This window comes from Lemur catta, unplaced genomic scaffold (genome assembly GCF_020740605.2).
Source record: "Lemur catta isolate mLemCat1 unplaced genomic scaffold, mLemCat1.pri scaffold_65_ctg1, whole genome shotgun sequence".
NCBI lineage: Eukaryota > Metazoa > Chordata > Mammalia > Primates > Lemuridae > Lemur > Lemur catta.
In genome coordinates, this window is record NW_025423864.1 from 624,691 (window position 1) to 651,657 (window position 26,967).

At 48.8% G+C, this 26,967-nt stretch overlaps 1 protein-coding gene, 1 long non-coding RNA gene and 1 pseudogene across 3 annotated transcripts; 1 reads left to right on the forward strand and 2 right to left on the reverse strand.

Moving 5' to 3' along the window:
• Positions 1–582: 582 nt before the first annotated feature.
• On the reverse strand, positions 583–6,037 carry LOC123629957. 2 transcript variants are annotated; one of them, XR_006732447.1, is made up of 3 exons: positions 5,889–6,037; positions 1,249–1,379; positions 583–777 (listed from the first exon to the last, which is right to left on the reverse strand). It is a non-coding gene; the product is annotated as an uncharacterized LOC123629957 (long non-coding RNA). The 2 variants fall into 2 exon arrangements; XR_006732448.1 differs by having other exon boundaries at positions 1,249–1,408.
• A 7,651-nt stretch (positions 6,038–13,688) lies between these two features.
• LOC123629947 (pseudouridine-5'-phosphatase-like) lies at positions 13,689–15,106 on the forward strand. Its single transcript, XM_045539304.1, is given in 2 exon segments — positions 13,689–14,584; positions 14,701–15,106. Coding segments are annotated over 2 exon segments (951 nt in total). The 5' UTR covers positions 13,689–14,039.
• A 6,498-nt stretch (positions 15,107–21,604) lies between these two features.
• Positions 21,605–25,706, reverse strand: LOC123629964 (annotated as a pseudogene).
• Positions 25,707–26,967: the final 1,261 nt, after the last annotated feature.

The window sequence follows — 26,967 nt, forward strand, 5'->3', positions numbered from 1 at the left end:
GTGGCCCGGGCCATTCGGCAGAGGAGGTCGGGCTGAGCCCGGAGAAGAGGCTGGAGGCGGCCGGGAAGACGCCGTGGCGGGAGCGCGTTTGCGAGCCGAGGGTGACGCTGTGTCGCTCCACGCTGTGTCGCTCCACGCTGTGTCGCTCCACGCTGTGACCCACGGCGCATCTTGGCCTTCTCCAGCCCTCGGCTTTGGCGTTTGTGGAGTGTTTCTTATTTGGGCTGCGTGTAGGAGGAGTGAATATTCACACACGGATCATTATATTGTACGTAACATGCACTGCGCATCGGCCCTCCAGCTGGTGTCCAGCTACACAGTCCCGCACCGCGTGAAAACATTCTGTCAAGGCAGACCACACATATGACAGTGGTCCCCAAGGTCAAAACGGAGATGAATGATTTCTGTGGCCTAGTGACGCAGTGGCGGTGGAGCGTGACACATTAGTCCAACACTGCCAGGGCTATGAAAGCAAAGCGCATGCAATACGCTCGGTGTGCGACACTTGATAAAAATAAACAACTAGGTTACTGGTTTGTATATTTATTAACCTTTTATTTTTTTTTAGAGTATGCTCATTTTACTTACATAAAAAAAGTAAATGTAAAACAGCCCCGGGCAGGTCCTCCAGGAAGCATCCAGAAGGCATTGCTGTCACAGGGCGGCAGCCCCAGGCCTGCTGTCGGCCCTGAAGACCTTCCGGAGGGACGAGGTGTGGAGTGGACGGCAGTGATATCGATGATCCTGACCCTGTGTAGGCCTACTGTGTGTTTGTGTCTTAGTTTTTAAACAAAAAGTTTAAAAAGTAAAAAAAAAAAAAGTTAAAAATAAAAAAGCTTATAGCATAAGGATGTAAAGGAAGAAACTTTTTGTATAGCTGTACAACGTGTGTTTTAAACTAAGTACTATTACAAAACAGTCAAAAGTTAAAAAAATTAAAACAAAATAAAAATGTTACAGTAAGCTAATGTTAATATATTATTGAAAAAATAAATTTTTTTTTATAAATTTAGTGTAGCCTAAGTGTGCAGTGTTTCCATAAAGTCTACAGACTTTACAAACACTAGGAACGTCCTAGGCCTCCCATTCACCCAACACTCACTCACTGGCTCAACCAGAGCGATTTCTAGTCTCGGGAGCTCCATTCATGGTCAGTGCCCTACACAAGTGTCCATTTTTCATCTTTAGTGCTGTATTTTCACCATATCTTTTCTAAGTTTAGATATGTTTAGATGCACAAATACTTACCATTGTGTTACAGTTGCCTACAGTGTTCAGTACAGTCACATGCTGTGCAGCTCTGCAGCCCGGGAGCAATCAGCTGTCCATGTAGCCTAGGTTTGGAGTAGGCTGCACCATCTGGGTTTGTGTAAGTAACTCTGTAATGTTTGCACAGCAATGAAATCACCTAAAAAAAAGCACTTCTCAGAACATAACCCCATCATTGCCCGATGCCTGACTGTGTCAAGCTGTACATGGAGTGGTTCGTGTTGTACACTGTGTGGTGCATTGTCCCTCAGACTGCATATTGTAAGTTGTATAATGAGCGCATTGATTCGGATGTACTTGATCTGCTCAAATGCACTGATGTTATATAATAATCATACTATATTGATTTTGTTATCACCGTCACCATTAAAAAGTAGCTGAGGAAGAACCACCCCCCAAGCCATCCTGCCTGCTAAAACCATCTGTCCACCTTTGTCTTGGTGGACAGGGGTCTTGCGTGAGTTCCTGTTAGGGATGAGGGCCCATCTGCCCTGAGATCAGGATCAGGTGGGTTCTGAATGTGTCCTGAGGCTGTCCCAACCCTGGGAAAGGGGGCATTGCTCGCTCTGCAGGGGGTAGCCAGGCAAGGCAGCCTCCAAGGCCAGGGGAGCAAGCCACTCCTTCTCTGGGGGCTGCGGGGGAGAAGTAGGCGGTGCATCTGGAGAAGGTGACAGCAGGCACCCCCCGGGGTGACCCAGCTCTCCCCTAGCCCTGCCTGCTCTCCCTCTGGACTCCCTGTCTCAGGGATGGCTTCTCTCCCCTGCCCCCACCAGGCCATCGCTCCCTTGTCCTCACGGAGCACTCAATGTCTCCATGCCACTCATCTAGCACTGTTCATACTAACTATCCTCATTGACTGGATTGTCGGGTGCTTTAGGGCAGGGCAGTGAGGTTTGCACCTGTCTCTGTTCGAGTATGCGGCCCCAGCAGGAGGCAGCTCCTCACAGGCCCTCCTGTTTCGGTAAATTGGTAAATTAAAAACCGTGCACAAGGTGTGTTGTGCCAGTGGCTCCAAGCAAGGCAACAAACAGCAATGACATATGCCCATTATAGGCAAGAGAGAGAGCACCAAGGAAGGGCACAGTGAAGGCTTGCCTTTCCCAGGTCAGGTGCTGTGGGAAGACAGCCGGTGCGAGGACCCAGCGGGGGTAGTTGGCGCTCACGAGACACGCTTGCTGTCCTCCAGGCAACGCATAACACAGGCAATGGCGTAGTTACTTCCTTTCTGATTTCCTTAAGCTGTTTTTGTTTTATTCCCAAACATGACATCTCTTGTCTCCCTTTCTCATGGAGTTAGTTAAAAACAACAACAGCAGCAATAGATAGTAAAGAGAATACTAAAGAGGTAGGTGTTTGCCCCAGGCTATGAAAATTAAGTTGGGAAGAAAGAGTAGTACTGTTAGTATCAGTAGTTGTCAGGGAGAGCTATCACTAGAACAGCTCTCACAAAATCTCCACTTCTCAAAACAGCCCTGCAGTGTAGACATTATCCCCATTTTAAAGGGGAGGAAGTGCCAGCTCAGAGAAACTACCCTCACAGGCTGGGAGACGTCCACACTGATCAAGGGGTGGGGGCTTAGCACACCCCCACGTGCCTACAAGCACACACTAGCTGACGTGGACTCTGGAAATGTAATTCAGTTTAAGGTTAGCATATGCAAAAAATTATCAAGATAGCAAAATGCTACCAGTGCTGCAAAAAAAAAAAAATAAAATAAATACATTGGATGTAATACATGTTCAATCCGAATCAAAGCCACTTTTTCTTCATCTGCTGTTTTACAGGATCGGATTTAGCCAGGACTTCACCTTGGAGTGACCTGCTCCACTCATGAAGCAGAGCTGCGCTGCGGAGGCAGGGGGTGGGGAGTGGAGGGCCTGTCTCCTGTGTCAACGCACCTGCCACTCCAGGCCCTGAGGACAGGTGAGCCCAGCCTCTGTAAGATCTCACTGGCCTCCAGGATTTAAGAGCACCAAGGAGGGGCCAGGGGACCAGGGGGACTTTGGAAGTCTCAAGACAAAGAGACGCTCACAGCTCCGGCCAGGTGAGAGTGGAACCAGGCTCCCCTGCTGGGTTCAGGCCCCTCGTGCTCTGCTGAGGCGTGGGAGCACAGGTGACTCTGAGGCTGAGCGGAGAGGAGTGAAAGAAGGAAATGTGGCCCCCACGGATCCTGCCAGGGGGTGGGAGAGGCTTCTGTGCACAAGCCTAGGAAAGAAAGAATATGGGAAACAGGTTCCAACATGTGCTCTGATGGGGACTCAGCACTCAGCGTATGGTGCCACCAACATCTATTTGTCATCTACCACGTGCCAGGGCCTGCGCCAGCTGCTGGGAGCACAATGGTGTATAAGTTGGTCCCTGCTCTCCAATCAGAGAGACAGATACACGACTAAACATGATTTGCTATCTGCTAAGATAGCGCCACGCAGAAGGGGGTACAGGTGACCAGAAGAGGAATTCTTAGCCCAATCCAGAGGATTCTTAGAGGAAACGACTCATGAAGTGAATCTCAAAAGACTGGCAAAGGCCGACCGAGCAGAGACAGTGGACAGAGCACCCCAGGCGTGGGGCCGGGGTCTGAGCAAAGGCCCGGGCAGCACATGGGGAGAGGCGTCTCGGGCCGCTTGGGCTGCCACAGCAAAGAACCGCAGACTGGACGAGTCGCCCGCAGAGACACGTTGTCTCCCAGTCCTGGAGGCCGGCAGTCTGGGATCCAGGTGCCTGCAGGTTGGTCTCATCTGAGGCCTCTCTCTTTGGCTTACAGCTGTCATCCCTCTGTGTGTGTCTGTGTCCTCAGCGCCTCTTATAGGGACACCAGGCACACCGGATTAGGGCCCATCACCAAGGCCTCATTTTGACTTCATCACCTCCTCAAAGACCCTGTCTCCAAATACAGATCACATCCCGAGGTACTGAGAGTTAGGGCTACAACACACAAATTTTGGGGAGGGGGACACAATTTAGCCCACGACAGTGGGGAAGTACAGGCGGCTGGTGCCCCCAGGGGAGCTCAGGTCAGCAGCTCAAGGGACATGCAGAGAGCTCTGACTTTGCTCTGCGGATGGCAGGGCTTTGAGGGTCACAGAGCCGCAAACTCAGCTCTTGCACTGGGCAGCTGTTGAACTTGGGCGTGCTGCTTCACCTCGGAGCCATAGCTCTCCCGTTTGTAAAACTGGAGTAAAACTGTCTACCTCATTGGGTTTGCCGTAAAAATTAAAAGGAAATGTTTCTAAAGCCATCGCACAGCGTGTGACAAGCGATGGGCATGCCGGGTGGCAAATGTGAGGAGAGTGCAGGTTAACAGGCCCAGCATCCAGGGGGCTGTGCAGACGTGACAGCCACTCCCCAGGCGGAAGCGAGGACCTGCCCGGCCGAGCCAGCGTCCTTGTGTGCGGCGGCTCCGCCCGGGCGGCCCGCGTGGCCGCTCCAGAGCCGCCCTGTGACAGCGCAGACCCGGGACCCGCCGGGCGTGACTCGGCCCGCACCTGCGGGGAAGCGGCTTCCAGACGTGAAGGGCGGAAGCACGGAGGGAGGTGTGTGGCTCTCACTGTCCCTGCTTGTCGCGCGAGTCAGGGAAGAAGGAGGACTCCCCAGGGGCGGAGCGGGTCGCCCTCGCTGTGCCGCCGTCTCCGCAACACCCGCAGTCCAGCGGGGCGAGAACCGAGAGTCCCCGCGACAGTCAGCCGTCCGCTGTCGCCGGGCGGCAGCTCCCCGGGACCCGGCCGAGTGGAGAGTGTGCCACACGCCGCCTGATTATTTGGGGGATTGAGGGATTGTGCGGGACCAAGCTTGTCTCCTTCCAGAAATTTAATGAGAAAAATATTACAATTAGTCAAGCCTGCAGGGCCACCAGCTGACCCGGCGCCTGGGGGTCTTTAATTAAGCTACAGCGATGAGACCCCCCCCCACCAGGTGTCCCCCACAGAGTCGTGACCAGATGAGTTCATTCGCCTTGAGTCTTTAACCTGAGAGGGCCATTAGCTCTCCAGGAAACGATCTTAATGTGAACCGGTCGCCTCTCACTGGGAAAAGGGATGCTCCGTCCCGTTGCCACCCAGCTCGGGCGGGACAGCGGTCGTGAGTCCAGTGGCCGTTTCTCCAGGGTGGGCGGCACAGTGGGGGGAGTTCACAGGCAGCCTCAGTCCTTTCTTCTCTTCTCAAAAAATTCGGGGTCTCCCAGCCATGCCCCCACAGGGCTCCCCATGCGCGCGCGCGCACTCTGACCTTCTAGAGCTCACCTTCCCGGGGGAGGGGTCATGGGGCCTGTCGCTGCGATCACAGCCTCCCTGAGAAGTGGCGCCAGCCTAGCACCGGGGCCTCTGAAAGCAAAGGGCCTGCGGAGCCGCTCCCTGCCGTTCGCCCTCGCGAGCTCGCAAGGACGACGGTCGCTAAAACGCGGATTCATAGTAGACGCGGGACCGGGCAGATTGGCTGTGCGGGACCAGGACGCCTGTGCCGCCGGTGTTGGCTGCAAACCACAGACGGATGCACACTTTTCATGTCACGCCCAGCGTGGTGCTGGCTTAGCGATGCTTCATAAGCATGAGTCCGGGAGCTTTTGTGTGGAAGGAACAAAATGGCCTTTTTTGAAAAATGAAATTCTGCACCTCAGACTTACCAAATCTAGACTGTCCACCCCTCCCTCAGCTTGTCCTCGGTCGGGCATTTACTGCTTCCTGTTCCTGGCTCTGAAGAGGCCTTGCTGTGCCCGTCCGGAGTCCGGCGGGCGGTGCTGAGGAGGGGCAGCCTCACGCCATCCAGTGTGGCCAAGAGCCGTCAGAGACAGGGCGCCGCTGTCGCCAGGCTGTGAGGCGGCAAGGGAGGCTGCCCGGGGGAGCAGCCCTGGCTGCGCAGCCACACGGGCTGCTGAAGACTGGATCCACTCCGGCTTCCTCACTCAAGCAGAACTGAAATATTTCCACAACATGCTCATGCTCCAAGGCCAAAACTGTGCCGGGCCCTGTGGAAATATAAAGATGAATCTAGTTTCTGATCTTCAGCCGAGAGACAGAGACACCAGATGCGGGCGGAGGACACAGAAGCAGCCGCAGCTGCCTGTGCTGGCCTTGCGGAAGGAGCCCGGGAAAGGGGAGCGCAGGGAGCTCTGTCCAGGCAGGAGGCGGAAGCTTTGTCTGGAAGAGGCCAGGGAGTAGCTGTGTTCGGCTGTGCAGGCCACACGGTCCTTGTCCCAACTCAACTCTAACGCTGCACAGTCGGAAGGCATCGGGGATCACGGCTGTGTTCTGATGAAACTTTATTTATACAAACGGGCGGGGGGCTGTAGGTTATAGGCTGCTGAGCCCCACACTGGGGGAGGGATTACTGTACGTGGTTCCAGTCTATTTCTAGGAAATTTTAGAGGAAAATTGTTATTACTATTTCTCTCTCTCTCTCTCTTTCTCTATCTTCTGATGGTATTAATCCACCAGAATGATAATTTCCTTTACAATGATCATATTTTTCCTTTTTAAAACATAATAAAAGAAATACATGGTCACTATAAAATCACCGGAAAACAGAGGTAAACAAACAAAACAGTCCGATTGCTGGGCTAGTCCTCGTCCTTTACCTTGCCTCTTCCTTTCTCTGTTCAAAAAGGTCCCTTGCAGTCCCACGGCCACCCACTGGAGGGACGCTCGGCTGGCAGGAGGGGAGGGAGAGCTTGGTGACCTCAGTGGGTCACTCAGCTCGTGGTGAGGCCGGCGCATGAGCACGGGGAGCTCACGGGTCTCTGCTGAAGTTCACTGTCACCTGCCTCAGCCTACTGGGCTGGAGTTGTTAGTCTCTAAATGGTGGGAATTTCTACTGCGGTGACTTCGGAAGATAGAACCTGTCCAGCTCAACTCACCTCACTTCATTCCTTCGAGAAGTGTTTGTTAAGAGCCCACTGGTGCCAGCCGGGCAGACCTAGGGGCTTTCATTCTTGTCGGGGAGGCTGATGATCAACTAACACCGTAACAATGATCACTTCCGCATTGGATGGTAATGGCCGTGAAGAATAAAAAGGCAAGCACGCGGTGGCGGGGGTAGGGTGGGGGACACTCCCTCATGGGGGTCAGGAAGCGATGAGAATGTCGAGGACAGACGTGAGCCCTGCAGGCTGCAGGAGCACAGGCGCCCGGGGCAGGAAGGACCGCAGTCCGGGAGGGACACAGGGCCCCGGGGCTGTGCCGGGCAGCTGGGGTCTGGCTGCAGAGCAGTGGGGAGCCGGGGGGGCGCAGGCAGGAAGGCTGTGCGATGTCACCTACACTCACAGAGGCTCGCCCTGCTGTGTTTGCAGAACACACTGCAGGCACGGAGGGCAACCAGGAGCCTTATTGGCAGCCGCAGGGGAGGTGCTGATGGTTCCGATGCCCCCAGAGAGGGGGAGCTGGCAGGGCAAGATGCCAGGAACCCCTCTCGGCAATAGTGGGGAGGTGCCACTCACTGAGATGGAAACACAGAGGAAGTTGGGGCAGGCTGGGGCAGAAAGCAGGTGTGGGTCTGGATGGGACAAGCTGGCAGTGCCTGTTGACAGCAAGGGGGGGGCGCTACGGCAAAAGGACGTTTTAACCAGTCCTGACTGGACATCCCCAGTATGCCAGGCACAGGCCGGGTCTGTCTGCAGCACTGCCCAGGCCCTCCTGTCCTCCTGTCTGGGTGCAGCCCGGCCCAGCAACACCTGTGGGCCTGTGACTGTCAGGCCAGGGACTTCATGCCTGCAGCCTCAGCCCATCAGCCCCAGGCAGGAGGTGGCCCATTCCCAGGTCAACAAGGGACAGAGGGGTATAGGGCTCGCCACTGGGCATCTGGGACCCTGTGTGGCCATTACAGGCCCAACTGTCTCTCTGGAAAAATGCCTTGGACACTGTTGCTGGCAGTCATCACACCCACATGTCATTTCTCATGTCAGTTAGTGGCAGAGTTGCTATAACACAGAGGCCTGAAAATGTGTGGCCCAGAGCTGGGTCATGCTGCTGCAGGGTGTCATCCAGGACCCAGTTCCTTTGCAGAGGCCTGGGGGGCTGTTCTCAGTCACATAAAGCAGGGGTCACTGAGGGGCAGGCGCCGTCCTTCTAATAATGGGCCTCAGGACTTGCCCAGGGTCCCTTCTACCTGTATCCTTCTCCCAGGCTTCACTCGATGGCCACACTATGGTCAGGGAGGCTGAGAAATGTCATGTCTACACAAGCAGACGGGAGCCCTGCTAATGCCCAGGGATTCTGTCATCGAGAGCGAGGGGCGATGAATGTGGAAGGACAATTTTATAGTCATTATCTCACTTTCAGACAGTAGCTGACCAAATTTTGAAGTCCCTGGAGCTGTCCTCAAACACAGAGGTGACCCTCATAATGGAATCCAGACAGCAAAGGAAAAGATAGGGGTCGCTTTTGGAAAACTCAAAGAGATGGTCAAAGTTTTTTGGTGAAACGTCTCCAAAATATATACTATTCTTAGATTTTTTTTCATGCCATGAAAACTTCAATTCTCACTATAATCCAGTAGTTCCCAGGATCATGACCTTTTAAAATTTATCCTTTTTGGATTGAACTCCTGCATTTTGGATCTTAGTCTAGAAGGGATTCTTTTTTTAATACAGGAAGTTTGAACAAGTTCCATTTGGCAGATTCTAGAGCAGAGAAACAAAAATCTCTCTTACATAACATATTTTGGGGTTTCTTTACGTTCAGTTAACTCAGAAGTCACCGAATTATTATGAACATTTGCGGCCTAGGGTAGGCATTGGAGTTCGGGGTTCATGTTACGCAAACCACTGCTGCTAAGAATTCCCGAGCACAAGTCTCATCAGCCCCGGACACCTTTGGGCAGCTTTCCAAACAGTACACCTTGCTCTTTCATTTAGCATATGAAGGGGCATGGAATGCCAGGAACGTAGGTCTGCAAGGCAGGCTAACTGCTGTGCTGCTGCCGGCCGCAGTCTGTCTGCACTTGGTTTTTCCCAGTCCTTTTGGGGCCTCAGTTTGTGACTCTGTGCAATGAGATTGGCAATAACTAGTGAGCATCTTGTAAACTTTGGCTGCCTTTGTCCCCTGGTGGATCTCATTTTTTTCTGTCCCATAGTATAACAGCGTCCTGCCACACCAGAGGGTGTCAGACTGTATTTCGAGGATCCGCAGAGCTCTGCCCAGGCCCCTCGGGTCTCTCTGGCTGGTTAGGGGAGGAGGAGCCCAGGCTCACAGGAGCAGCTCTGCTTGTACCTGTCTGATAATCTGAGATGTGTGATTACAGTGGAAAAATAAAACATTTGATTCTTTAAAAAAGTTAGCAGGCTACTCTTCCAGAAATGATCTTCAAAGTCATTTCCAGTCCTGAAACTATGAGACTCTGAGAGGTCAGGGAAGGGAGCCTGGAAGATGATGTCTATGAACGGCCGCCAAGTGCCCGGGTGGAGCCGGAAAGGCTGCAGAGCCAGGATGGAGGGGGAGGGCGGAGCAGGTGGGAGGGGGCGTTTGCAAGGAGCTGCCAGTGGGCGAGCCCTGCAGGGAGGCCCTCTGGGTTCACATCGAAAGAACCGGACCTCGGAGTTAGGAGGCAGAAGTTAAGAGCCCAGCTGGGCTTCCGTGAGCCAGGTGATCCCTAATGAGGGGCTTTTCCCCTGAGTCTTGGTTTCTTCTTCTTTGAAAGTTGAATTCGGAAGGTGAGGGTGGGAGAATTAGGCAAGTCTGTAACACCCTGTGTGTATTTCCAAAATCCCCCAACCCAAACAAGTCTTTATCCACTTGACACTAACTCATTTGGTGGCACAATCTGACCTGAACAAATATGAGGTTACATGTATGCTTTATGTATCCTTTTTAGTGCAAATACGTATCTGTAGATATCTCCACACACATGTGGTTCTGTTTCATTTCAGAAGTGGCCGTGTGTTTAACTGTGGGTGCCCTGGCAGACGCACTCAGTGTGTTAGGTAACGCATGGTGTATACATGCATGATCTTCCCGAAATCTGAGGAATTCTGGAATCCAAGTACATTTGTCCCCAGTGGTTTTGGATAAGGGGCTGAAGCCCTGTAATAATTCCTGACCTGCCCTTCAGGCCTGCGGTGAGGATGCCAAGAGCCACCAGGCGTGAGCACCTGCTGTAAGTCATGACGCGTCCCCCGCTACAAAGGACAACGTTCCTCGAGCAATACTAGGGTCTCTGTGCTAGTCTGCCGGGGCTGCCATGGCGAAGTACCACAGACTGGGGGCCTTAAACAACAAACATTTATTTTCTCATGACTCTGGAGGCTGGAAGTGTGAGACCAAGGTGCCAGCAGGGTTGGGTTCCTCTGGGGCCTCTCTCCTGGGCTTGCAGACGCCGTCTTCTCTCTGCATCCTCACCTGGTCTCTCTATGTGTGTCTGTGTCCCAATCTCTTTTTATAGGGACACCAGTCAGATTGGGTTAGCCCACCCTGATGTCCTCATTTCAACTTAATTACCTCTTTAAAGACACTATCTCCAAATACATTCACATTCCTGTGGGGTTAGGAAGGCAACACGTGATTTTTAGGGGACATAACTCAGCCCATGGAGTCACCTTTTGCTGCAGTCAGTGCTCTTCTCCTGGCTGGGTGTCTAAACCCCTGGCCTTCTTCATTTTTCACGTGTTAACACACTTGAACCCGGATGGACCAGCCTCACCTTTCCTGCCTCCCAGCCATCGTGTGACTCCCCTACAGCGGAGCATCTGGAAATTGGGGGTGTCCGTTGCAAGAGCACACTGAGGTCCTGACGAATGACCAGAAGCGCGTCTGCTAACTGTGAAATTTCAGGCGGGGCCCCGCCAGGCTGGTGTGAAACTGGTGACCGATCGGCCCACACCAAGCAGGGTTTCCCTTTGTCCGCCCCACCTTGGGCAGGGGGAGGGCTGGAAGGAAAGCAGCAGCCTCCGGTCCCTGTGCCCGGCGGCCTGGCGGAGGCCACTCAGTCTGTGCCCAGTTTCAATGAAGGGCACAGCTGGCAGGAGAACGACCAAAGGGACGACAGCGTCGCTCCCCGACAGACCATCCGTCTGGGTTTACTGTCCTGTGTTTTCTGACGGGGCCACACTGGGGGCTGGCCGGCGGGGGCAGGCACCGTGTGTGTCTGCAATAAGACCAGCAGAGGGGTCTGTCCAGCAGCGAGTACCTGCCGGCCTCCTGAGGTCGCAGAGCTCCGGCCGGACTCTCGGGAGCCGCTCCGGCTGCAGCGTCGTTAGTCGGGCAGGAGGAGGCCCGAGTCCTTCCTCTGCCCCCGTCTCTTTCCCTGGGCTTTGCTGGAGCTGCGGATGAACCCGGCACGGAGCCCGCGGTCCCCGCAACGCGCGTCCCGCAGTCTGGCACGGACGCGATCTCACGCAGCGGGGACGCGTCCCCGAGTGTCAGCTGGGCCCGCTCTCGGCCTCCAGCGGCCCCACGGCCTCGTGTCACCAGGTGTTTCCGGTGCTACGTCCTCTCCGGGGGCACTTTGGCTTCTAACCGCGTCGGACCCCCGTGCTGCGGGGACTCGCACCGGAGCCTTCCGTGGCCTCCCGGGAGTCACCATGAGGGACACTGTCCCCGGCAGGGGTTTGCGGCCCGAGCACAGCCTTACGGGAGCTCGCACGGGAGGCGCCGGGGCCATCACAGTGACATGGCTTCTCTTTTAAAAGTGTGAAACGTACGTGTGGCATTAAGGAAAGAGACAGCCTCGGTGACGCTGGGATCATCGCGTGTCCCAGGCTGCTGGCAGCGCGGCTGAGAGAGACAAGGGGGCGGGGCGACAGCAGCCTTTGCTTTCTGTCCCTGCTTCTCCGTGACACAGAGCGTACCGGCCTCTCGTTCCACAAGTGATGCATCTTCCAGACGAAAGACCATCCTCTAGGAATAGGCAGCTGGGTGCTGCCAGCCTGGGGGAGCGGGAGGTCCCTGTCCCCGCACGGGACCAGGTGGCAGGCCTCGGCGTGGGGGGCGCAGGGCCGGGAGTCGGCACAGGCGCCGCCGCCTCACTCAGCTGCTCTTGTCCGCGACCAAGGCCCGGCGGGGGCAAGGGCCACCAGCTCCAACGCACACGCCGGTGACCCGAGTTCCCTCCGTGGGGGGGGCTTCAGAGCCCACGGACCTTCCCACGGGGGCGGGGGACAGCCCCTCAGCCCGCCCCTGTGCCGCCACCAGGCCTGTCTTGGACTTTGAAAAATGCTCCCAACTCACGGTGCGCTGGCAAGTGACACACAGGGACGGCTCGGAGCATGTGCCGGAGCATGTGCATGAGCGAGAGCCCGTGTGGTGTGTGTATGAGTGTGGTGTGCGGTGTGTGTGATGTGTGGTGTATGAGTGTGTGTCATGACTATGGTGTGTGATGTGTGGTGTATGAGTGTGTGATGAGTGTGGTGTGTCGTGTGTGTAATGTGTGGTGTATGGGTGTGTGTATGTGTATGAGTGTGATGTGGGGTGTGTGTAATGTGTTGTGTATGAGGGTGTGTGAAGAGTGTGCTGTGTGGTGTGTGTAATGTGTGGTATATAGTGTGTGTGATGAGTGTGAGGTGTGGTGTGTGTGATGAGTGTAGTGTGTGGTGTGTGTAATCTGTGGTGTATGAGTGTGTATGAGTCTTAAGTGTGGTGTGTGTGATGTGTGGTGCATAAGTGTGTGTGATGACTGGTGTGTGCTGTGTGTAATGTGTGGTGTATTTGTCTATGATGAGTGTGGTGTGTGGTGTGTGTAATGTGAGGTGTATGAGTGTGTGATGAGTGTGGTGTGTGGTGTGTGTGATGTGTGGTGTATGCATGTGTATGAGTGTGGTGTGTGATGCATGTGGTGTGTGGTGTCTATATTGTGTGGTATATGAGTGTGTATGAGTGTGATCTGTGGTGTGTGTGATGAGTGTGGTATGTGGTGTGTGATGTGTGGTGTATGTTTGTGTGTGATGAGTGTGGTGTGTGGTGTGAGAATGCGTGTGATGAGTGTGCTGTGTGGCGTGTGGAATGTGTGTGATGAGTGTGGTGTGTGGTGTGTGCAATGTGTGGTGTATGAGTGTGATGAGTGTGCTCTGCTGTGTGTTTGATGTGTGGTGTATGAGTGTGTGGTGAGTGTGATGTGTGGTGTGTGTGTTGTGCTGAGGGTGTGTGTTAGGCTAGAAATTTCTGGATCCTTCCAGCACGTTGATACAAGTCTCGGGTTTTCTCCCACGTTATCTCATTTCATCCTGGCACAGCCTGTCCAATGTGTGTTGTCCCCATTTCACAGATGGAAACTGAGGCTTGCGGGGACTTCAGCATCCCCCAGAATCCCACAGATGATCGATAGTCGGCAGTGCCGGCCCTGTCTGCTGATTCCCCAACCGCGATTCTTTCCCCAACGTGTGTCCCCACCCAGCTGGCTCAGCTGACAGCGTGTAGAAAAGGTGTCCCACGTCAGTCCACAGCTATCGCTGCTTTGGATGTGGGATGTGCCACCCGAGCCAGCAGGGGAGAGGGGACCGGGGTGTCCCGGGTTCCAGGGTTACAGACCCCCTGGGAGGCAGAAGAAGTGAAGAGCACCCCCCCACCTGCCACCCTCCTGCGTGTCACCCAGGGCCGGGGCACCGGCACTAGGTTTTGTTCCCCAGGCCCCAGTGCTATGGGAAGAAGAGGTTTTAAGTGAGAAAAAAGAGCCCTCAGTCCAATAAAAAAAACTTCAGAAAAATGCTGATTTTAAACAGGGGTGTGTCCGCTCGCGTGTTACATTTTGGAGTCACCACGGGGCTCCTGAGAGCCTTTGTGTCGCTGCTGGGAGCTGAGACGTCACAGGGGCGTGTGGGGTCCGGCGCATCCCCGACACGCAGCAAATACTCATGTGGGACTTTCAGACCCGCCTTGGAGAACTTCCTCTGTGCCACTGCAGTTTGGAAGTTGCCTTCCCGTCTACTCTTGTCGCCTCTGCTGCCTGCACCATGTCGCCTCAGCAGCACTGCCGGTGGCCCGCGACTCTCGGAGGGCTCAGAGCCTTCTGGGGTCAAACAGCCAATCTAGGAAGGGCCAGCGTGGCGCTCCCGGGCCCCTTCTGGCAGGTGCTGGCCCAGGTGGCTGGCGACAAGTGGAGGTGCCACCAGGCACCTGATTCCTCCTCCTCTCGGGCCCTGCGCCTGTATGAACCCAGGTCGGAACAAGACCCCGGGGTCGGGGGCGGCGAAGGCCAGCTCCGGGCGGCGACTAAAGGACGGTGTTTAGACCGAGAAGGCGGCACCATGCTGCGCCCCGTCACCCGCCTCCTCTGTGACACGCACGGCCTTCTTCTGGGTACTGCACGGCTGTGTTCAGTGGTGTTTCGAGAAACATGTGGCCGCTCTGGGAGGAATCACACCTGGGACGTGCAGTCCCTGGCCAGGGGTAAGAAGGCGCCGGAGGCCGCGCAGATCGTCACAGACGTCTTGACCCCCTGCGTCCAAGGAGGAGCCGCGGGACGAAAGCCAAGCGACGTTAAAGGAGCTGTCCCCACGGCCGCGCTCATGCCAGGGGCTGAAAACTCGTCCGCCACCTGCGGAAACACAACATACCCTCTGCCGCCGCCGCCAGCTCCGGGTCTGCGTCACTCGAGATGAAGACAAGCAGGAACAAGGAATTCTTTGGTTTGTTTCGTCACCTCGTTTTGGGAGACGACCTGGGAGTGAAGAGCGGGAAGCCGGAGCCCGACATATTCCTGGCTTGTGCCAAGAGGTTGTCCCCGCCTCCTCCCGTGGAGCAGGGCCTTGTCTTTGAAGATGCTCCCAACGGGCTGCAGGCGGCCCTGGCAGCCGGGATGCAGGCGGTCACGGCTCCAGACGGACCCCTGAGCCGCGACCTGACGGCAAAGTCCACGCCGGTGCTGGATTCCCTGCAGGACTTCCGGCCCGAGCTGTTTGGGCTGCCCCCCTACGGGTGAGGGAGGACGTGTCCTGCACTCCCTGCCCACACCGGGCCACGCTGCTGGGCAGGCGACAGCACCCAGACTGCAGCCTGCATATTGATCCCGGCCTTCCTGTTGGCGTGGCCCACTGCGTAAAGTGTTGATAGAACACGGCTTGGCAGTTGACAGAAAACAAAGTAGAGACAGCCCAGAACAAAGGTGAAACTTGAATGACCATCTGAAAAATCGAGCTGGTGTAGCATGTGATAGACAAGCGAGTAGACATGCTTGCGTGTGTATACCAGTGTGCTAACATGCGTGTAGGCATTACATATATATATATATGAAGGTATATACATATATATATGTATATATATATGCATGCATGTATGTGTAGAATGTATACCTCTCCAAGACCAAATAAGTTATATTTGCGTTTGTTTTATTTTAGTTTTTCTGAACACTTGACTGGGAAATGTGAACTATGTATACATATGTGTATATGTTTTTGTGTATATACGTGTACACATATATGTTATTTTTTATATATTGTACCCTGTTTCACTTTCCTCTGTATTGATAATTAACATGCAGGAACAACTGACGCAGTGAGACGTTAATTCTGTCTGGTTGTAATCTGAGCGGGAAAGCCATGTTTTTGATGAGTACTAAGAGGTAATTGTCCTTATTAGCTACTATTAAAATTCTTTTTGTGACCTCAAAAAAAGAAAGAAAGAAAGAAAGAAAGAATGGTGTTCATCCACAGTCCACAGGAGATCCCCCTGGAGGACGCCCAGGGGTTGAAGTTCTAACAACAGCAGGTGGAGATGAGGACCAGAAAAATGTTCTTCACGGCTGTCAGAGTAGCCCTATTTTTAGCCTCCTTTGCTGTGGCCTGAGAAAACACAGATTATGAAAAACGCATTTTACTCCATGCAACACAGCCGTAGCTAAGGCCTACGACAGGGAATCTACTAGAAGCCATGGCTCTTTCAGGCAGAAGCATTTTAAAATTTGTCTTTGTATCTTCAAGGCCTGTAACAGGCCCTGGTATACAGGAGGTGCATAATACACAGCGAGCAGAGGGAGGCAGGAAGTGTGTCCTGGCTGGCAGGAACAGTGCTGTTGTCAACACTGTCAACAGTCTCCTGAGCAGGGAAGCCTGTCTGGAGCAGAGTCCCCTGTGTCTCCGGGGGAGCTTCTCCCTCCACCCTCAACCGAGGGGCGGCCCCGGGGGTCGATAAGTGTGCTCCAGTGTGGGCACGTCGGTACGGAGAAGCGTCCTCCTCTTTCTCATTCGGAGAGAGCAGAGGCGGGTTCGGAAATGAGCTCAGAAAGAAAGAGGAGCAGCACTCGCCTGCCAGGAGTTTGCAACCAGGGACAGGAAGATCATGATGTACATAGAGACGGGGTCTCGCTACGTTGCCCAGGCTGGACTCAAGCTCCTGGGTGCAAGCGATCCTCCCGCCTCAGCCTCCCTCCAGAGTGGCCGTGGCAGGTTTAGACCATCGCCAGGCCCAGAAGGCAGCAGCGCGGGGCAGCCCTGCAGCAGGAGGCCAGCAGCCTCCTGCGGACACAGCTCCTCCAGTCTCCTCAGCGCCAGGGGCCAGGGGCCACTGCCTCTATTCCCACCCATGTCGCTCCCTTGTCTACCTGGACTTCCTTGTCCTGGGGGACGTCATCCACTGTCAGGTCCCCGGGAAGACAACAGCTCTTCTCCTGGTTCCAGATAAGCAGCATGTGGCCCTGCAGACAGCAGGCACACATGGCAGGAGGAGAGGGGACTCGAGGGAGGCAGTGGGAGGGACACAGACCCCGCACCAGACAACGGGCTTAAACTGGGACTCCACAGCGTCCCACTGGTGTGACCTTGGGCAGGTTACTGAAGACGCAAAGCTGCCATTTCCACGTCTGTAGATGGGGATTTAGAACATATTTAACGGGTTTTCTCAGGGGTGAATGAGAACGTGCGCACACTCAGTGAAGGCTGGACCTCTTTGGTGTGAAGGCTGTCACACGGCTGTCCAAACCGTGTGTCCCTGCAGACTGCCGACACACAAGTCAGCCGGGTGGAGACGCTTTCACAGCCGGTCTCCCTACCCCCGTCCCCGGTGGCTTCGCCTTGTCTGAGACGCCAGCGCTTGAGCGGAAAAGTCGGTGATGGACACGAACCCAGGAACCACGCGGTCGGGCCTGCTCCCAGGGAGGGTTGACGAGTCACTGGAGCCTCGGCCAGCCACTCACCTCGCCTGCAGAATGAGGACCAGCGCGTCCCCACCCAGCTGAGCTCGTCTATGCAAAGATGTTTCTGAGAGTCGCCGTAGACCGCGACCCGGAGCCGCTCGGAGGCGGTGAATAATAGCTCTTCAAGTCTGAGTAACAAACGGCTCCAGGCCGGGCACGGGGGCTCACGCCTGTAATCCCGGCACTCTGGGAGGCCGAGGCGGGAGGATCGCTCGAGGTCAGGAGTTCGAGACCAGCCTGAGCAAGAGCGAGACCCCGTCTCTACTAAAAATAGAAAGAAATTATCTGGCCAACTAAAAATATATATAGAAAAAATTAGCCGGGCATGGTGGCCATGCCTGTAGTCCCAGCTACTCGGGAGGCTGAGGCAGGAGGATCACTTAAGCCCAGGAGTCTGAGGTTGCTGTGAGCGAGGCTGACGCCACGGCACTCACTCTAGCCCGGGCAACAGAGTGAGACTCTGTCTCAAAAAAAAAAAAAAAAAAAAAATGGCCTCCAATAAAACTGTATTGCAAAAAATGGGAAAGAAACAGAATGGGAAGAGTAAAAAGGTTGAAGAGGCAGAGCCTGAAGAATTTGTGGTGGAAAAAGTATTGGATCAACGTGTAGTAAATGGGAAAGTGGAGTATTTCCTGAAGTGGAAGGGATTTACAGATGCTGACAACACTTGGGAACCTGAAGAAAATTTGGATTGTCCAGAGTTAATTGAAGCATTTCTTTTTTTTTTTTTTTAGATTAAGAAATAACTTTATTTTTTGTGTGTCAATCTCATGATTGAAAAGACATGTTGCTCTCAGATAGACAAGAGGCATAATTTGAAACAAAATTCTTTCTGAAAATTTAGCTTATGAACTCATTACACTGCAAATCAGAGAAGGATCAACAAAAAGCTGCAGCCAACATTTAAAACTGGTAAAACACTCTATCCTAGGCTTAGTAGCAGAAATTTTGAAGCTTTATCAAAAGCACATCAGCCACAGAATAGCAACAATAGAGGCATTAACTGTTGTGCCTTCAACTTAAGAAAAGCATTTAAAATATCATCCCATTTCCTATAAAAAAGTCATTTCCCAGAAAAGAATTTATTTACTTAATCAAAAGACTGTTAGAACTGGAACACTCTTCTTCCACTTCAGTCTAGGTTTGCCTTTAATCAACATCTCTAGCTAATACTTTGACAGAATTTGGCTTCTCAGAAGTCTGTCATTTAAGCACAGTGTGGAATGGGAAAAAGTGTGTATACGAAGAAACTAGAAGAGTACAAAAAATAGTCACTTCTGAAACTCACTGGTGCTCAAGACATCAGAGGCTCTCTGTTAAAGTGGGTCCCATAGGCCTGAGAGCTTTGTGCTTGAGGAAATACTACTTAGAGGTAGCTCTGGTTCTGGTTTATATTTAATTACAATTTGCTGTGTCCTGTAACAGGAAAGTTCTAACATTTTCAGGAAAGTAAAAGCACTCTAAACTTCCTCCTTACCCACCCTATAGCTTCCCCATAGAGAAGGGTAAGAAAAAGCTTAATGTGACTCCACATAAAATAGCAGCTAATTCAGCAATTCATACCTTATAGTTGGCAGGACTAGGAAAGGCAGCCTGGTGCCCCAAGCTCTAGGAGCTGGACCTACAGAAGTGTGGAGCTCTGGTGTGCTCACAGCACTCAGGAAAAGGAGGAGAGGGGACTGATTAGGGTGCACATATGGAGAAGTTCTTTTATGCATTTCATGGCACATTCTGCCACAGCAACAAATCAACCAAATCAGGAAGAAATTTGACTGTACTCTTAGATTTCAAAGTCTGTGCCCCTCATCCACTCCCTACCTACACTTCATGCAAGAAAGAATGATCACTATTATCTATTTGAATATAGGGCCTAAGAAGAGGTGGGCCAGTATGGGTACAAACACTATATTCTATAACAAAACACTTTTTGAAAAGATTTATGTAACTTTAAGTATGAAAATGAATGCTTCACCTCTATATAGGTATCATTGTATAGTCTTGCACCCATATGAATATGGTCATGTTTGAAAGAGAACTCAAGCACACACACTGAATCCAAAAGGCAGTTTTACGGGAGATGCGAGTTGCTAATAACTTTGCCCAGAGCATCAACCATGCCACTCTGAGCCTCTCTCCTTGTGTCAATACTCTGAATGTCAAACTGAAAGGGAAAGCATCAAATATTCAGACCAAATTAATTAGGTGCCACAAACTTTACCACTCAGGGTATCATTTCAATGATACTGAAAAAATACCTACTGCCTAAAGTATTCATTTTTAAGAAGTTAATAAACTGAAAATTTCAAAGGAGAAAGTGGTTGTGAGAACCTTCCTCCCACTCCCTCTTCAAATAAATCATTAAATACACTGTCATTTTTATCATAACAATATAAATAATTTCCATCATCCTGAATATTACTTTATAAAGGTATATATTTCAAGAGGCTTTAAAAACATTTTTCAACCCAGCATTTGAGAATAAAGCATTCAAAGAGTTTTGTATATAGTAACACATACATGTGATAAGTGATGATATATGTATATATATTTATATAAAAAACAAACTTGGCCAGAAGTTAAGGCTACCTACAAAGTTGTCCAAGTAAATTATGCTTGTCAAAACAATTACAAAATTAAAATCACACATACATTTTTAAATCATCTAAACCACTGACAAAATAAGGTTCAGCATCTAAAGTTTTCAAATTAACTGCAAGAAAGTGCTACAGACATTTACATTTTCTTAGTATAAGTCAGTGTTCCCACAAAGTTGCATTTAAATTTTTTACCAGCCTCAAAAGTAATACAACTAAAAACAAACTTCTACAATTTAGTACCTAGCACTCTTAAGAGAGAATAGGTTGTAAATGGCAGGCAACAAGCATCATTTACAAGTGTGCTGTCTCACACACCAAAGTCCAGTTCATAATACTGTTTGACCTGACACATGGTTGAAATTCTAAGCCTCAAAAGGGACTGAGAATGAACATTTCATTAATAATTACACATATCAGCAACCACATGATAAAGGTTTCAGGCTTTTCCCATTCAAAGTAAATAATTTAAATATGAAACAAAATAACACCAAAATGTAAGTTGCCTCATTTCAAAACAATGAAAAGTCATTCCTGACATTTGCCTAAATATTTAAATCCTTTAAAAAAAGTATTCTGAACAAATGCTTTTTAAAATTAATTTCAGAAAATATATTTATAAATATAACTCAGAGCCTGCAAGCTTCTCATAGAGTTTTGAATGAACAGAATTCACTAAGATGGAGGGAAGTCATTTAACTCATGTATTATTTTAGAAAATAAACTGAGATGGCTAAATCTATCTTACTTTTAGTTTGGTGTTTTACGTTTCCAGTTTGCACATCTAAAAGCTACTTTTATTTTTTTTTTTTGTCTTCCAAATTCTGTACAACATATATTTTAGGATGAAAATTTCCATCAAATGGTAACAGGAGCAAGATTTTTAACACAATAATGTTTAATGCTAAGGATGTTATGTCTCTGTTGATCAAAAAGAAAATCCTATCTTAGACTTGATTAAAATTTAGTGTTTTAGGCACTATCTTAATAAAACTAGCACCCTCAATTATTAGCTCATGCCTAAATAGGTTACTTTCAACAAATTACTGAAATAATTTCTCTCTTTTAAAAGAGTTTGTTCCTATTTAAAGATAAAATATATTTATTCACTGAATCAATAGAACATTTTGAGCAACTCATAGCTTTTTTATGAGCTGATTCACCAAAAGAAAATCATTTCAATCCTCTACAGCAGAACTTCAGCTATAGAATTTAGGCATCACTGAGAAGTTAGGACAGGTAAAAAGACATTTATTAATACTTAGTAGGCCGGGCGCAGTGGCTCACGCCTGTAATCCTAGCTCTGGGAGGCCGAGGCGGGTGGATCGCTCGAGGTCAGGAGTTCGAGACCAGCCTGAGCAAGAGTGAGACCCCGTCTCTACTAAAAATAGAAAGAAATTATCTGGCCAACTAAAAATATATATACAAAAAAAAAAAATTAGCCGGGCATGGTGGCTCATGCCTGTAGTCCCAGCTACTCGGGAGGCTGAGGCAGTAGGATCGCTTAAGCCCAGGAGTCTGAGGTTGCTGTGAGCTAGGCTGATGCCACGGCACTCACTCTAGCCCGGGCAAGAAAGTGAGACTCTGTCTCAAAAAAAAAAAAAAAAAAAAAAAAAAAAAAAAAAAAAAAATACTTAGTGACATAACAGTTTTTTTTTAATAACTTTAAACATTATTTCTCTTAATAATTTTTCAGGTAACAGTGTCTAAAGAATACAATTTTTAAGATTAATATACAAAATCACCTTAAGGAATTACTGCAAGATGCTACTTTGCCAGCATGGCCCAGCATTTGTCTTAGTTTGTTTTCCCTTCATCTTTGCTTTAAAAAAAAAAAAGCCCAAAACTAAAAACAAAAAAACACCTAGAAGGTGAGGCAGGTGATTGTCTTCATGAGCTATTTGATATAGACAGTGGCAGAAGATGAAGAGAATAGAATGACATATTTAAAAAGCCAACTCAAGCACAGAATGCTTCCCATGTTATGATCCAGTGGAATGCAAGCTAGAAATAGGATAGAATTTAGAAATACGGCTCTGTGTTGATGGGTTAAGGCATTCAGACTCCCCAGTCCTTTTAAAGAACACTTCCTGTTCCTGGAGTTTCCTGGCAAACTCTTCTTCCAGTGTCTTTTTCCTAGGTCTCAATTTCTCTCTCCACTTCTTTAATTTTTGGCTGTGTTCCTCATCTAACTCCTTTAGTTTCTGTGTCTCATGCTCAACCAACAGGTGGCATTTTTCATTCTGCAGCTGAGGCAGTTCTCAGACATTGGCTTCACACTGCAACTGAAGATCCCGCATTTGATTTTCATGTTTCTGATGCTGAGCCATTCTCTCGTTTTTCTGCCTCTTTTCTTCTTGTGCAGCAAACTGTTTAATTTTGTCACAGTCCTGATCTGGTGTAGCTGTTGAGTTAATTCTCAAACTTTTCTTAAACATGGCCATTCGAGTCTTAGCTTCACTGTGTTGAATCTTGGGTAATATTGTTCTTTCTTGAGTCTGCCTGTTTTTCAGTTCCTCAAATAAGTCATTGACTGTAATGCTCCATTTGTTCTGTTTCCTTCTCATGGCGCTTAAGTAGCTGATGTCTTTGTATGAAATATTGATCTTTAAGTTGCTGTTTGAGCAGTTGGTGTTTTTCTTGTAAGTGTCGTTCTTCAAGCTCCCAAATTGCAGCTTCTCGAGCTCTCATGAGCTGTTGCTTGTTATTCAGGCACTTGCTCTCAATATTGGCCAACTCTGCCTTCTGTTGTTGGATGATCTTTTTCAGAGAGCCATCTAATTCTTATTGTTGCTTCTGAACAAACTCTTGTTCTTGAGCATGCTGGCTTTCTGCAAGTTCCTCTTTCCTGCATTCCATGAGCTCTTTTCTCAGCTCTTTGGGTGCCTTCTCCACTTCATTTATAACCTCCTTCTTTCGGTTCTTTAGTATGTTCTGAAATTTGGACAGCTCTTTCTCTTGCTCTCCTTTGATGCGTTTGGCTTCATCCTGCAAGCGATTTGTGTGTTCTTGTTCCAGACGTTCAATAGTCTGTTTCTGCTGGTTTTCTAGTTTCTCGATTTCCTGGTCATATGCCGCTTTTTACTCATCATTTCCTGCTCAAAGCGCCGGAAAATTTGTTCTCGTTGTTGCTACAGTTTACTATTAAGCTGTTGTTGGGCTCGTTGCTCTTCTTTTTGAAGAAATCTTAATTCCCGAAGTTCCTGACATCTAAGAAACCTCAATTCTTCACTTTTGGAATCACTATCTGTAACTGTCTTTGACGTTGTTACACTCACTTCTACACCATCAACCATAAATTTGCATGTTTTCTTCAATGTTTTCTTTTGTCTTCTTGTTTCTTGTAAAGATATTGATCCACTGTCTTTAGTTTTACTGAGGAAGCTAGAGACGGATAAATTCAAGTCAATGCTGCTGTTATCAGCAGTAGAACCAGTGCCTGAATCAGCATCATGTTCCTTTTGACTCTCAGATTCTGGAAGCAGCATGGTTTCATTTTTTGACAAAGCACTGATTTCTCCTTTATTTTCTGCATCTCTAGAGTTGATATTAATACTGGGTATTAGAACAGGCTGAGGTTTACTGGGCTGTGAAACTGCAGTAACCTGAGGTTCTGTTTTAATTGGCACTTCACATGGCATTTCTTTTTCCTCTGTATCTATCTGAGTAGTGGCTTTATGAACATCCTGAGTTTCACCTCCTAAAGTCTTTTGGTCAGCATCAATCACTACATTTCCAACCTGTTTTTTCTGTGCTACTTCATTCAGTAATTTCTTCAACCTCATTTGTCCCTAGTTCTTCACTGGTCTCCAATATGTTCTCTGACTGTTTATTAATTGTTCCTTATTTTTACCTTCTACAGATTTTTGATCTATCTCATTAGTTTCAACTATTTCTTTAATAGAAACTTCCTTAGTACCACCAGCCTCAAGATCCTCTTCAGGCTTCCTTATTAATTTCTGGTCTACTTCAATCACTTCTTCCCCATCATTACTCTGAGTATCCTCAGCACTGTTTTCAACAACCTTCTGAACATCTACTCCCTCGTTTATTTCTACCACATTACTTGTATCGTTGATGACATCTTTTTGAGTTTTGTCATCTTTTCCTAATTTCTCTTGGCTGTCTTCCTTTTTAAGGCCAACTTCACTATCAATTGCTTGAATATCTTCCTCTTTTTCTGCAGTCTCTTGAGTAACTGAATCTATTGTTTGAATAACAGTATCTTTAATTTCTTCAGATTTTATAAGCCTATTTTCAAATGTCTGTTTCTCTTCCTGATCCCTTTCTTCCTCAGATTTTAGATTATCTTCAATGTTTGTTTCTAAAGTTATCACTGCATTATTCTCTTTTCCTTCACTGACTGAATTAGTGTTCACAGTTTCTTGGTTTCTTGTATCAGGTAGATTTTCAGACTCAGGTCTCTTCTCTCTCCCATTCTCTTTGATTACTGTTGTTCTATTATGGAGTTCAGCCATAGCTTCTAAATGAGCATCGTCAACAAGTTCATTAATTCTATCCATAGCCTTTTCAGGTTCATCAGTGGTAGGTTTTTCAATAAGAAATTTGTTGTTGAATTTATCTTCAGAAGTATTACATTCTGTCTTTTCTGAGACAGATTCCAAAATACACGCATTTTGTGAAAGTTTGTCTTCTTCAGAGGTGGCAATACTAAGATCAGAGGAGGCATGCTTATCTGAAGGTATTGGCAGAGAATTTTCTGCTTCCTCATCATCATCTTCCTCTTTACCATCTTCAACTTCTGTTACTTCAGCCTTTGCCTCTGCAATCAATTCTCAGATTGGTTTATTGGAACCAACAGTAACAAAGGGATGCTGCAGTAGCTGAGATGTATTCCACCTAGCATCCACATTCTTTTCCAAGCATTTCTTTAGAAAGTCCTTAAAATTTGAAAACCATTTTGATGGCTGTGCTCAGTAGGGGGCTCAGATTTTGCTATTTTTAGCAGCACTCCCATTGGATTTAATTCATCATGAGGTGGTTCTATCTCAGCCATTTCTATTAAAGTAATACCCAGGGACCAAACATCAGCTTTGTAGTCATAGGGTCTGTCCTTAGATGTTTCACACATGACTACTTCAGGAGCCATCCAGTATGGTGTGCCAATAAAGGAATCTCTTCTTTGAATTGTCCTCGTGTTTTTAGCTGATACTCCAAAATCTGCCAATTTAATATCTCCATCTAAAGTAAAAAGAATGTTGCCAGCCTTTAGATCTCTGTGGATGATTTTATTATCATGTAAGTAGTTCAATGCCTCTAAAGTCTGTTTGCAAACTACTTGTATTTGGGACTCAGTTAATGGTCTCTCAAGTTCAAGCATCACAGCATCTACTTCTCCACCTGCACAAAATTCAATAAGGATCCAAAGATTATTCTCATAATAGAAGGCATCTAGAAGCTTGACTATATTTGGGTGATCACAAGATGCTAATATATCAATTTCAACCATGTAGTCTTCAAGTTCTTCAGATTTGGTGTCAATCACCTTTGCAGCAGCTAAAACGCTGGTCTCGTTATTCTGGGCCTTGTACACTTTCCCAAAGGCTCCGTCATCCAGTTCTCCTATAATCTCCCTAAACTCCTCGGGGAGCAGGTCCCTCTTCACATGTTCGTACTGCCTCTTCTTCTTCTCGCTCCCCAACTTGAAGATCTTACGGAAATTGAAGAAGGACATTTTTCCTTCCAACACAGAGTTCCTTGCACTTAACGGCTAAAAACAATAAAGGGCAAAGTTTCTCCTCCCTCCTCTCCTGCACGCAGCCAGCGTGGGGTCCCCCGGCTCCCACAGCTCTGACCAGCCGTCCCCCAGCAGGCGGGGCGGCGACTCGGCTCCGGCCCACGGTGGGGGCCGCGCGGGTGGGCGCCTTGGCCCTGGCCCACCCTCTGAGGGGCGGCACCTGCCTGGCCCGAGGGTCCGAGCTGTCCAGACGCCCGAGTCGCGGTGGCTTAGGCCCGTGTCACGGCGAGTCTCCCTGAAGCATTTCTTAATTCTCAAAGAGCTGGTAAAGAAAAAGATGGTACAAAAAGAAAATCTTTATCTGACAGTGAATCTGACGATAGCAAATCAAAGAAAAAAAGAGATGGTGCTGACAAACCAAGAGGCTTTGCCAGAGGTCTTGATCCTGAAAGAATAATTGGTGCCACGGATAGCAGTGGAGAATTAATGTTTCTTATGAAATGGAAAGATTCAGATGAGGCAGATTTGGTGCTGGCAAAAGAAGCAAATATGAAGTGTCCTCAAATTGTAATTGCTTTTTATGAAGAGAGACTAACTTGGCATTCTTGTCCAGAAGATGAAGCTCAATAATTGTGTGCATTGTTTTTTATATATATTTATATATACACACACAATCTGGGGCTTGGTTTTTGATTTACTAATGTGAAGAAATAACTACATCTAATAAATCAAGTTTGATACATTTGTTTTGAAAGTAGTATTGAGAGAATTGTTGGGGGGTGCATCAATAGCACTGGTTACTTTGAACAAACAAAAGCTTTCGGTAGTTGCTTCCTTTATCAGAAAAGAACATATGATACCATGGTATATTATTTCCTCTGCACTAGCGAACAGCTTTTCTAAATGCTAGGGGAAATTTCCATAGCCATTTTTCAGTCAGAACTTGTGTTTAACTCATGCCTAAGGACCATTCTGGGTTTTTTAAATTTGTTTTTGTGTGTGTATACGTAAAATGCATATGTAAATGATTCTCTTTATTTTTAAACATTCACCGAAACAAAAATCATGGGTAAGCCCATGTGTCTGTGATGCTATCATTCTGAGCAACCTAAGAATTGAAAATTTTCCTGAAGCTGTAACATTTCAAACTAAATAGTTGGTTCATAATTAATTGGATAATTTAAAGGCAGCCATATTAGAATCCGTATCTACATGTATATTCATATAAATGCAACATTGTGTTTGCAAAATTCCTAAAAGGAAATCTTTATCGCTACCAAAAATCTCCCCACCCAGATGAGGAAACTAGACAAATTCTGGTGTGTTCTAATACAGTAAACAAGACTTAGTTAAATGAACAT